Raw genomic sequence first — 12730 nt, forward strand, 5'->3', positions numbered from 1 at the left:
ACCCCGCGCTCCATTCCCGCAGCAAAGGCTCCGCATTTCTCCCGCCTGGGCGACGTGGAGGTCAACGCGGGCCAGAACGCGTCGTTCCAGTGCATGGCGGCGGGCAGAGCGGCCGAGGCCGAGCGCTTCCTCCTGCAGGTGAGGGCTGGCGGGAAACCTCCCCGGGGCCCGCGCGCCCCTGGGGAGGCCTGTGCTACACAGAGGGACGGCCACAGGGAGCAAGGTCGGTGACCCCCTCCCTTGGCCCGGGCCGGAGCGAGCTCGGGACCCCGACTCTGCCACCCCCTTTCCTCGCAGCGGCAGAGCGGGGCGCTGGTGCCCGCGGCCGGCGTGCGGCACATCAGCCACCGGCGCTTCCTGGCCACTTTCCCGCTGGTCGCCGTGGGCCGCGCCGAGCAGGACCTGTACCGCTGCGTGTCCCAGGCCCCGCGCGGTGCGGGCGTCTCTAACTTCGCGGAGCTCATCGTCAAGGGTCAGCGCGCCCACGTCTTCGGAGGCGGCTTGTGAGGGGGCGGGGCCCGAGAGGGCGGGGTCAAGTGAGCCCGGCGGGGCGGGGCAGGAGAGAGGGGCGGGGCCAAGTGTGCCTGGTGAGGCAGGGCGGGGCCTGAGAGGGCGGGGTCAAGTGAGAGCCCCTAGAGGCGGCTTAGGGCCTCGGGGTGGGGCCGGGGCTCCAGATCGGGTTTGGTAGAGAGCTTGGTAGCTGCTTGAGGGGCCTGGGAGGACCCAGGGGGCCCTTGGGGCTTGGCTATAATGGGAGGCAGAATTGGGGACCCGGTCTCCGCATCTCCTCGCAGAGCCCCCCACCCCCATCGCGCCCCCCCAGCTGCTGCGGGCCGGCCCCACCTACCTCATCATCCAGCTCAACACCAACTCTATCATCGGCGACGGGCCCATCGTGCGCAAGGAGATCGAGTACCGCATGGCCCGCGGCCCCTGGGCCGAGGTGCACGCCGTCAGCCTGCAGACCTACAAGCTGTGGCACCTGGACCCCGACACGGAGTACGAGATCAGCGTGCTGCTCACGAGGCCTGGGGACGGCGGCACCGGCCGCCCCGGGCCGCCCCTGCGCAGCCGCACCAAGTGCGCAGGTGAGGGGCCAGGGGCAGAGGGCTGAGCCCTTGTTAGGGTGATGACAGCAGTGGCTGGAACCGGGTGTCGGGCGCTCACACGCGCACAGGCGTGCGTGGTAGGTACTGGTGTCCCTTGCATCTTGCAGACAAGGTGGCAGGGCCAGAGCAGGCGGCTAGCAGGTGGCAGAGTTGGAATTGGAACCCTTGACTGGCAGGCTCCGGAATCTGTGTTCTTAATTCTGCTTCCATCATCCAGATACAATAAACAACACTGTCAAATCAACGTGCATCTTAAATTCTAGCCGGATTCCCTTGCCTGGGCATTGAGCCTGCAGCCTGTTCTTCCTTGTTAAAGGGGAGAAAGCAGCTGTTAAGAGCAATGATACACCTGCGCAAGGAGAGCGCTCTTCTGTGTAATCAGAAGGGAAATTGAGAACACAACGGTTTTCTTTGTGATTTCAGCGTTTCTTTTTAATTAGAAGTTTTATTGAGATAGTGTGGGTCTGCCTGCCGCTCCGAGGAAGCTGCAGCGAGCTCTCTGTTCCCTTGGCCCCTTTCGTTTTCGTTTTGACATTACAGCGTAATGTCACCGCCGAGTTACTGACGTCGGTAGGCTCCACGGGTCTCATCCAGGCCTCCCCAGTTTCACTTGTCTCTGTGTGTGTTTGGTCTACACAGTTTGTCATGTGCTGGTTTTTGTATTCACCACCGCAGAGAAGTATTGAACCGTCTGGTCACCCTACAAGCACTTAATGTTTCCCCCTCCTTTTTTAATTTCTTAAAGGTGTATTTATTTATTTGAAAAGCAGAATGCCCGAGAGAGAGAGAAAGCGAGAGAGAGAGATTATCCATCAAATGACTACAACAGCTTGGGCCCACACCAGGAGCCCGGAACTCCATTCCCAGTGTCCCCCGTGGGCGGCAGGAATCCAAGCACTTGGGCCATCTTCTGCTGTTTTCTCAGGCGCATTAGCAGGGATCTGGATCAGCAGTGCAGCAGCTGGGCCTCCAGCCAGTGCTGTGATATGGCCTGCCAGGGCACAGGCAGAGGCTTAGCCCTCTGTGCCACAGGTCTTTCTCCCCCATTCCCCTTTCATGACCTCACACACCTCCTTCTCTTCCTCCACCCCCTCACCCTTTGTAATCACTCCAGTTTTAAAATTCTATTTCAAAAATGTTATGTAAATGAAATCATAGAATATCTGCATTTTTGGAATTGGCTTTTTTGTGACAGTTGTATTGCAGTAGAATTCACATCTCATACAGTCCTCATTGAAGTGTACACCATTGTTGGTGGTTACTATACTCCCAGAGTAATGCAACCATCAACAGAATCGATTTTGGAACACTTTCATCACCCCAAAAGGAAGCCTGGTGGCCTTTACTAGTCCCCCCATTTCACCCTAGTACTTCTATTCCTAGCAACCACCAATCTACTTTCTGTCTCTACAGACTTGCCTCTCTGTGGACATTTCATAGAAGCAGAACCGTACAAATGATAGTCTTTTGTGCCGGGTTGCTTGCATCTAGCATGATGTTTCCCGGGTTTGTCCGAGCTGTAGCGTGTGGCAGGACCTTATTCCTTCTTGTTGCTGAGTAATGTTCTGTTGTAGAAGTAGACTACATTTTATTTGCCCATTCATCAGCTGGTGGTCATTTGGATTGTAGCTTTGGCTACTATGAGCAGTATTGCTATTCGTTTTCACATACAAGTTTTTCTAAAAAGTAATGCTTAATTATTTATACTTATCTGAAAGGAAAAGAGTAAGAAAGGCACACAGAGATCTTCCATCTGCTGGGTCACTTCCCAAATGCCTGCAACAGTTGGGGCTGGGCCGGGCCGAAGCCAGGAGCCTGGAACTCAATACAAGTTTCCTGTGTGGGTGGCCAGGACCTAAGTCCTTGAGGCATCGTCACCTGCTGCTTCCTAGGGTGCACATTAGCAGGGAGCTGGAACTGGGACTTAAATGCAGGCACTCTGAATTATAGGGGCTGTGGTTGTCCCAAACATTCTCTTAACTGCTGTGCCAAGGGCCTGCTCCTCGTGTACAAGTTTTTACATGGACATAGATTTTCATTTCTCTTGTGTATATACTATATGTCATGTGGTAATGCTTTGTTTAACCCTTGAGAAACTGCTGGAGTGTTTTCTAAAGCAACTACCATTTTACATCCCCACCTGTAGTGTGCGAGTGTTCCAGTTCTGCTACGTGTTTGCTAACACTTGCTATTATCTGTCTTCTGATTTTTTTTAAAAAGATCTATTTATTATTTGAAAGGCAGAGTTACAGAGAGGCAGAAGCAGAGAGAGAGAGAGAGCGAGAGATCGAGAGATCGAGAGAGAGAGAGAGATCTTCTATTCGTTGGTTCACTCCCCAAATGGCCACGACAGCTGGAGCTGGGCCAGTCTGAAGCCAGGAGCCAGGAGCTTCTTCTGAGTCTCCCACGTGGGTACAGGGGCCAAGGACTGGGGCCATCTTCTACTGTTTTCCCAGGTTATAGCAGAGAGCTGGATCAGAAGTGGAACAGCCAGGACTCAAACTGGTGCTCATATAGGAGCTGGTGCCACAGGCGTGTCTTCTGATTTTAACCATCCTGTTGAGTGTAAAATGATATCTCATTGTGGTTTTGATTTGCATTTCCCTGGTGGCTAATGATGTTGAGTAGTTTTTCATGAGTTTATTAGTCATTTATTTTGTTTATAGAAATGTCTATTCAGATCACTTACCCATTTTTTTTTTAAAAGATTTATTTGAAAAGCAGAGTTATGGAGAGGCAGAGACAGAGAGGTCTCCCACCCACTGGTTCACCCCCGAAATGGCTGCAATGGCCAGAGCTGGACCAATCTGAAGCCAGGAGCCAGGAGCTTCTTCCAGGTCTCCCATGTGGGTGCAGAGGCCCAAGGACTTGGGCCATCTTCTTCTGCTTTCCCAGGCCACAGCAGAGAGCTGGATTGGAAGTGGAGCATTATCTATTTTTTCTTTTGACTGTAATGTTGTATCTAAGAAACTGTTGCCTAATCCAAAGTTATGAGGGCTCATGGCCATGGTTGTTTTTTTTTTTTTTTCTTAGAATTTTATAATTTCAGCTCTTACATTTAGGCCCTTGACCCATTTTGGGTTGGTTTTTGTATATAGGGTGAAGTTGAGGTCCTAGATTCCTGGATATTCATACATTAGTATGTGAACATCAAGTTCCTGTCACTGTTTTTTGAAATGACTATTCTTTCCTGTTGAATTATCCTGGCACTGAAATGAACTTTTTTCAACATAGTTCTCTGGAGATTCATCTAAGTCATTGTGTGTATCTATGGGTCATTCTTTTTTTTTTTTTTACAGGCAGAGTAGACAGTGAGAGAGAGACAGAAAAAGGTCTTCCTTCCGTTCTTCCATTGGTTCACCCCCCAAAACGGCCGCCACGGCCGCCACGGCCGGCGCATCTCACTGATCCGAAGCCAGGAGCCAGGTGCTTCCTCCTGGTCTCCCATGCGGGTGCAGGGCCCAAGGACCTGGGCCATCCTCCACTGCCTTCCCAGGTCACAGCAGAGAGCTAGACTGGAAGAGGAGCAACCAGGACAGAATCTGGTGCCCCAACTGGGACTAGAACCCAGGGTGCCAGCGCCACAGGCGGAGGATTAGTCTAGTGAGCTGCGGCGCCGGCCGGGTCATTCTTTTTTGTTACTGAGTAATATTCCACGAAGTGGCTCATACCCCAGCTGGTTTAACCATTCACCTGTTGAAGGACATGTGGTCTGGTTCCAGTTTTTAGTTTGCAGGTTTTTGTATGAACCTGAGTTTTCATTTTTCTGGGATAAATGCCCAGGAGTATAAATGATGAGTCTTATGCTAACCGCGTGTTTAGTTTTTTTTAAGACTACCACTGTAGCTGTACTATTTTACATTCTCACTAGCAGTGTGTGAATGATCCAGGGTTCTGCAGCCTTTCTAGCATTTATGTTGTCAGTATTTTTTATTTAGACGTTCTGAGAGGTGTGTAGTGGTCTTAATTTGCATTTCTTTAATGCCTAGTGCTGTTGAACATCTTTTCACACACGATTTGCCATCTCTATGTCCTCTTGGTGTTGTCTGTTCATGTCTTTGCCCATTTTATAATTGGATTATTCATTTTTTTTTGCTATTGGATTTTCAGGTATCAGTCTGCTGTCAGATGTCTAGTTTGTCAATATTTTCTCCTGGTTTGTGTCTTATCCTACAGAGCAACCAGCTTTAGTTTTGATGAAGCCAATTTATCAAATTTCCCTTATGAGTGGTGCTTTTGGTATCAAGTGCAAGAGCTCCTTGCTTATTAAACTTCCAGAGAATTTTCCTATTTTTTCTCCCTAAAAGAAGTTTTACATATAAGTAAACATATAGTTTTACATATAAGTTTTATATATAAGAAACATAGTTTTATACGTAAGTCCATTATCTATTTTGTGTAAGTTTTTTTTTTTTTACCTTGGGTAATTAATATTCTTAAGTGTTTATTTTAAAAGTAAGCACTTTTTATTTTTAAGATTTATTTATTTGAAAGTCAGAGTTACAGAGGCAGAGAGAGAGAAGTCTTCCATCTACTGGTTCACTCTCCAAATGGCCTCAATGGCCAGAGCTGGGCCTATCCAAAGCCAGGAGCCTGGAGCTTCTGGCCCACACACATGCAGGGACCCAAGGACTTGGGCCATCTTCTACTGCTCTTCCAGGCCATAGCAGAGGGCTGGATTGGAAGTGGAGCAGCTGGGACTTGAACCGGCACCCATATGGGATGCCGGCTCTGCAGGTGGCGGCTTACCTGCTATGCCACAGCATCGGCCCCTCTTAAATGTTTTTAAAAGCTGATTTGTCAGGGCCGGTGCTGTGGTATAGCGGGTGAGGCCAACTGCCTGCAGTGCCGGCATCCCATATGGGCACAGTTTCAAGTCCCGGCTGCTCCACTTCCGAGCCAGCCCTCTGCTATGGCCTGGGAGGGAGAGCAGTGGAGGATGGCCCAAGTCCTTGGGCCCCTGCACCCGCGTGGGAGACCTGGAGGAAGCTCCTGGCTCCTGACTTCGGATTGGTGAATCTCCGGCTGTTGAGGCCATCTGAGGAGTGAACCAGCAGATGGAAGACCTTTCTCTCTGCTTCTCCTCTCTCTGTGTAACTCTGACTTTCAAATAAATAAATAAATCTTTTTTTTTAAAAAAAGAGCTGATCTGTCAATCATCCAAAAATCCTGTCTCTTGCTAGACTCGGGGTGGGTCTGAGCGTGCTGTGGGAACTGCTTTCTAGCTAAGGCGTCTGGATCCAGTTCTTTAACCACTCTTGAGTGTCAATCCCCTTGTTTTATACAGGGAATATTAATACTCTCTTTTTAAAAAGGTGTATTTATTTGAAAGGCAGAGTAAGAAAGAGAGAGATCTTCCATCTACTGGTTCACTCTTCAAATGGCTGCAGTGGCCAGGCTGGGCCAGGCTGAAGCCAGGAGCCAGAAACTCCTGGTCTCCCATGTGGGTGGCAGGGACTCAAGTACTTGAGCCATCCTCCGTGGCTTCCTAGGAACATTTGCAGGGAGCTGGATCAGAACCGGAGCAGCCTGGACTTTAGTCCACTGCCCCACAATATCAGCTCTGATAGTGCTCTTTACCGTATCGTGTTAGTTTGGAGGTTTATGCCACGCGTGTTTGTTGAGTGCCTGTTATATGCTAGGTGCTAGTGTGGTTGCTAGGAACATACGACGGCTAGGCAAATGCTGCCTGCTTCCTGTGAAACTAGCAAGAAGCTCATGTGCTGGTAGGAGGAGAGAGACCGTAAATCAGTAAACAAGTGAGATACACAGTTTGTCAGGTGGTGATGAGTGCTGGGAAGAAGAGTGGAGCCAGGAGGGGAAAGGAGTGGGTGTGTGTGCTGGGGTGTTATTTGAAAAGACGGGGGCTTTCGTTGTGGTATAGCGGGTAAAGCTGCTTCCTGCAGCACTGGCATCCGGTGTCTCCCAGCTGCTCCACTTCTGATCCAGCCCTCTGCTGATGTGCCTGGGAAAAGCAACAGCAGATGGCCCAAGTGTTGGGGCCCCTGCACCCACGTGGGAGACCTGAATGAGGCTCTTGGCTCCTGGCTCCTGCCTTTGGCCTGGCCCAGCCCTGGCTGTTTGTGGTCATCTGGGAAGTGAACCAGTGGATGGAGGGTTGCTTGCTCCCTGTCTCTCCCTCTCTCTAATTCTGCCTTTCAAGTAAATAAATAAATCTTTAAAACATAAAAAATATCAAAAGGCTCAAGGGACTCTCTTCCTCAGAGGTGACACTGGAGCAGGGATGTGAAGGAGGCAAGGGACGAAGCCTGGCGGAGCTGGGGTGGGGTGCTGCAGATGGGAGCCTTCCAGGCAGCCTGAGTAACAGCAGGTGCAAAGGCCTGGAGGCATCAAGCAAACCCATGTACCTGGCCTAGTGACTGAGAGGAGATGGCAGGAGAGAGCTCCAAGTTGAGGGGCGTGTGGGACTCTGCTGTGTTATGCTGGGTCAGCTGTGGGGTTTGGAGAGCAGGAGTGAACATGATCTACTTTTTTAAAAAAGATTTATTTATTTGAAAGGCAGAGTTACACAGAGAAGGAGAGGCAGAGAGAGAGAGAGGGCTTCCATTCTTCCATCTGCTGGTTCAGACCCCAACTGGCCACAACGGCTAGAACTGTGCTGATCCGAAGCCAGGAGCCAAGCACTTTTTCTGGGTCTCCCACGTGGGTGCAGGGGCCCAAGGACTTGGGCCATCTTCTACTGCTTTCCCAGGCCATAGCAGAGAGCTGGGTCAGAAGTGGAGCAGCCAGGACAGGAACTGGTACCCACATGAGGTGCCGGCATCCCAAGTAGAGGCTTTACAGGCTACACCACAACGCCTCCCTGAACTCAAGTATTCTGAAGTGGGACGCAGGCGTCTTAACCACCGGGCCTGACACCCAGCTCACACCATCAAGGATTCCTGGGCCCCTTTGTGGAAAGAGACTCTGGGAGGGCGAGGGTATAGAGGGGAGGCCGGGGAGGAGCCTAGGGCAGCGATCTTGGTGAGAGAGCTGGGGCTGGGAACGGAGTGGGGATGACGGCAGCGGGGAGAGGAGGTCAGATTCTGGGCTTATTCTGAGCCAGCGGCGTTCGCTGATGGATTTGGAGATGAGAGAGGGGAGGTAGCGGTCCATCAGGGATGGCTCTAAGGTGTTTTGCTCGAGCAGTAGAGGGATGGAGTTGTCATTGGCTGCGAAGGCGCAGGCTGCAGCAGGTGCCGGTCTGACAGGGGCATCATAGATCAGGAGTTCCGTGTCGGAGATGCTGACTTCGAGAGACCTATTAGACATTCAAGTGCAGATATCCATCAGGCCGATGGATATATGAGCGTGGAGTTCGGGGAAGAGGTTCAGGCCGCAGACATAAATTTGGAAGTAGTCAGGGTAGATGGTGTGGATGGTATTTAAAGCCATGGGACTGGGTGAGATCTTCTTTGCTAGTGGTTCTCAGCGGGGGCAATTGTGTCTCCCGGGAGACATTCGGTACTGTCCGGAGACGTATTGGTTGTCATGACTGGGCAGTGATGGGGGGCTGCTGGTACCCGAGTCAGGGCCAGGGAAGCTGCTAAGAATCCTGCAGTTCCCGGATGGCCCCTGAATGATCTAGTCCAAAATGGCAGTGGTGCTGAGGTCAAAAAATGCCTGATTTCCTCCCAGCCAGGCTGAAGCTGCAAGCTGGGAGCTCCATCCAGGGCTCCCACATGGGTGGCAGGGGCCCAAGCACTTGAGCCACCAGCTGCTTCCTCCCAGGGTGTGCATTGGCAGGAAGCTGGAATCTGAAGCGGAGCTGAGACTGGAACCCAGGCAGCCTGATACAGGATGCGGGTGTTTCAAGTGGCATCTTAACGTGGAGCCAAACACCCACCCCCGCTCTTGGGTTTTTAGGGAGTAGGTTCGGAAGGAAGAGGGGGGGGAGTTGTGAAGCCCGAACCTGGCAGCCTCCAGTGTTTTGGGCTCAGCACAGGTGAATGCAGGTAACTGTATTAAATGCACGTGAAGCACACAGTAGGCACTCAGTGAATGACCGCTGTCGTTAGAGTGCTATAATCTCCCAACGCAGTCCTGGTCCGCCACTCAGAATGGAAGAAACCAGCGCTCGGGGGTCACAGGGAATCTGCTGCGGCCCCTTCTCTGTGCAGGTGGGGAGGCTGGCAGCCTGGGTGCCCGTGGTGGGTGTAGAACCCAGGCTTCATGGTGCTGGCTTTTGATTGCTCCTGCTTCACAGGTGAGGAGGCAGACTTAGAGACTGAGTCTCTTGCCCGAGCCTTCACAGTGCGTCTGCAGCAGAGCCAGAACCAGACTTGGAATTTTCTGATTTCCTGCGTGGTGTTTTTAGCCATAGCAGCGGCGGCAGCAGCTGCAGCTCCCGCCACCACAGGCTGACTGCCCACTTGGTACCAGGTACTGCCGCACACGATACCTGGGCAGGGTTGGGCAGGCGCGACCTCATCCTGCCCCTGGTAATTACATGCTCCTCTTGATTGGCATCACCACCCCTCCCGGCTCGGGCGCCTTGGCCAGGAGTTGTTTTGCTGTTGGCAGCTGTGTTTTCATCTTCTCCCTCCCCAGGAAGCTCCCCTCTCACTATATTATTTGCTGTGAAAACAATAATATAGCATCAGTAAAAGGCGTTTAAAAAACTACTCTCAATCTCCCCATCCCAGCCCGACAGCTGTTTTGATTTTTCCGTTGTCTTCAAATCTGTGTTGTGCAGTCCACGCGTTTGCACGGCCGTTCTCGGGATGAGGTGGTGGGAGGATCCAGGTGCATTTGCTTGGTGCTGTTACTTGTGCTGTGTTGTTTGTCATCATTGTTTATTGGCCACGGGAATCTATTGAGTGTCCAGATCCCTATTATTATTATAAATCGTATTGCATTGAAAAAGACAGTGCTCAAAGTTTTGTAGTTTTTGTCCTAAGCATATTGTTTGGTGCATATGGTCAGGAATGGTTAAAGAAAAGGCTTTGATGTATATTGCTGTTTGGTTTTTTCATTTTATTTGAAAGGCGGAGAGACAGAGAGAAAGAGACAGTCATAGAGATCTTCCATCTGCTGGAGACATAGATTGTTTTTTAAAAAATATCGCTGTTGTAATTCATGTTGCTCGCGGTGCCGCCCGTTAGTGCACATGAGGTTGTTACATCCTGCAGGCCGGGCAGTTTGCCCCACGTCACCTTCTGTGACTCTCACACTCACTCCATGTTGTCTCCATGCTGTAGTCCAGGAACCTGACATCAACTTGGCATCAGTGTTCAAAGGGAGTGAAGCACTTGCCCAAAGTCACAGAATTGGTAAGGAGGAGAGCAAGGGCATGACCTTTGGTTTCCTTGACCCCAGTCCGCAGCTCTCCGCTCCCCCAGGCTTCAGAGTTATTGGGTCCTCATTAGCATCGTGGAAGTTCAACACATTTGAGCCTCGTTTGGCAATTGTTCTGTTACCCTCTTGGTCCCCATGTGCATCTCTGAGTGGTTCTGCTCTCTGATTCCTGTGGAATGTGGGAGGGTGGGGCTTCGAGGGCCCCCTGTTCTGCTTTGCCAGCGTGGGCTGGCAGCTGAAGAGAGTGTCTGGGTGCCAGATGGTCTTTTGGAAACACAGACTCACGGATTCACACTCTTCAATCAGCGTATCCGTCTGTAGTCAACACACACTCTCAGCCCCTGCCTCTGCCTAGAGTTGGCCTGGACAGGGAGGGAGCAAGGAGAGGCCTTGTTTTCAGAGACCCCCCTCAATCTAGCAGGCAGCTGGGAGGTCGCACAGCTGTTGGAGAACGAGATCCCCGGGTATGAAGCTAGGAATCAGAGGTTGCCATCTTGGGCCCTGGAGGGGGTTTTGGGAAACTTGAGCAGGTTGCCAGGATTTAGAAATCCAGAGATTTCACGTGAAAATCTGAATTTCTGGCTCCTCTTGAGAAACAGGAAGACCTGGGAACACTGGGCGTGTAGTGCTGCAAGGCATCCATTGCCTTTTGGGTGGGGCACCTGCTGTCCTGTTTGCTGTGGGCTCCACCCAGCCACGTCACCGGTTCATCTCCAAGTGAGGCAGGAGGGCGAGGAAGCAGTGTGCTCCTGCCAAGCCTGGGAAGACGGAAAGAAATACACCGCTGGCATCCCAGGGTGGGCGTCTGTGAGCAGAGCTGCAGGGATCTGAGGTCCTCCCTCCACTCTCCCCAGGGCAAGCAAGCAGAGCCACCTGGGGCAGTGCAGAGCCAGGCAGTGGGGGAGTGCGCTGAGGGTCTCTGGGCAGATCCCACACAACCTGCCCCCTCCTCTGCAAGCACACAAGAACAGTGAGTCAAAGACAAACATATTAGAAACAAAAATAGGAAAATCTCTCTAGGCCGGGGAAGAGAGAAAGCATAAGCATTCTCCGTGGGTTTGCAGCCTGTAACCCTCGGGCTGCAGCCAGCAGTGGGAGATAGTGTCCACGTAGGCTGGGACTGGAGTGCGCCTTGCTTGTGGGCAGAGGGCAGTCAGACAGGAGGTAGGCCTCGTTTCCAGCAGGTGAAGTCTGAAGTCTGTCTTCGATGGCTTTCTGTGTGCCCGGACTCGAGCCACTTGCCTGGGGCCCAGGGAAGAGGGCCAGGCTCCTGAGTGGGAAAGGCAGCTTGTCCCGTGCTGTGTGCTTGGGGCAGGTCCCCCGCGCACGCCTCAGTGGGGAGCAGCCAGAACTGCTGTTTCCCTGTGTGTCTTTCTAAGGACGTTCTGAGCATATCCGTCACTAAACAATGACACCAGGCTCATCCTCGCTGTCTTTAAGAGGCTCAATGGCAGTTCTTTCTTACCTGTTCGTTAAGGGACCCGAGATCGTCTGACTGAGGACGCTTTGCAGGTGCAGACACACCTGGGAGAAATGAAGCTGCCTTTCGCACAGGGTGCAGGAGGGAGAAGTATTGTGGGCAGAGCGCGCGTTTGGCACAGTGGTCAGGATGCTGCTTGAGACACTGGCATCCCGTATCGCAGTGCCTGGGGTCGAGTCCTGGCTTTGCTTCCTGTTCGAGCTTCCTGCCTGTGTGCACCCTGCGAGGCAGCGGTGGTGGCTCAGGTGCCACCCACATGAGCGATCCGGATGGAGCTCTGGTTTTGGCCTGGCCGTGGTTGTTGTGGGCATTTGGGGGACTGAACCAGTAGATGAAGATCGGTCTTTGCCTTTCAAATAAAAAAACTAAAAACAAAAGTAAACTTGTCTTCTTCTCTCGTCTTCTAGATGAGGAAATCGAGGCCCAGTGATTGGTGTAGGATCGTGCAGCTGGCCAGTGTAGACCCAGGACTCAGGCTGAGCCCCACTTCAGAGGCTTTGGTTCCTTTACTTGGGACGTGGGGACAACTTCCTGCCTCACAGGGTCACCCAGAGGTGGCCTCCCCTCTGCTGTGGATGAGAGCGGAGCTGCCGCGAGTTCAGTTTGGAATTAGTGACGTCAGAAAAATGTAGCAATGGGTTCACTCCCACTGGCCTCGTGTGGTCCAAGGTGATCTGGACCTAGGCGGTGCACTGTGCAGCCTCTCTCCTGAGGCATGGCTACAAAACGTTTTTTGACAGTGAATTTGTCATTTGGGGATGGGGGCGGTATGCGTGGCCGGATAGTGATGGGTGGAAGCATGGATTCTGGAGCCAGCTTGTCACTCACCGTGGGACTGTAATCT

General features: G+C 52.1%; 1 protein-coding gene across 1 annotated transcript in view; it reads left to right on the forward strand.

The window, feature by feature from the left end:
* Positions 1 to 12730, forward strand: part of PTPRU (protein tyrosine phosphatase receptor type U) — an 87390-nt gene that overhangs the window by 18985 nt on the left and 55675 nt on the right. Inside the window, exons 5-7 of the mRNA XM_062190829.1 lie at positions 23 to 138; positions 298 to 472; positions 795 to 1088. Of these exons, the coding sequence (XP_062046813.1) occupies positions 23 to 138; positions 298 to 472; positions 795 to 1088 (585 nt within the window). The remainder of the gene's footprint in view (positions 1 to 22; positions 139 to 297; positions 473 to 794; positions 1089 to 12730) is intronic.

Source organism: Lepus europaeus, chromosome 5 (assembly GCF_033115175.1).
Source record: "Lepus europaeus isolate LE1 chromosome 5, mLepTim1.pri, whole genome shotgun sequence".
Lineage (NCBI taxonomy): Eukaryota > Metazoa > Chordata > Mammalia > Lagomorpha > Leporidae > Lepus > Lepus europaeus.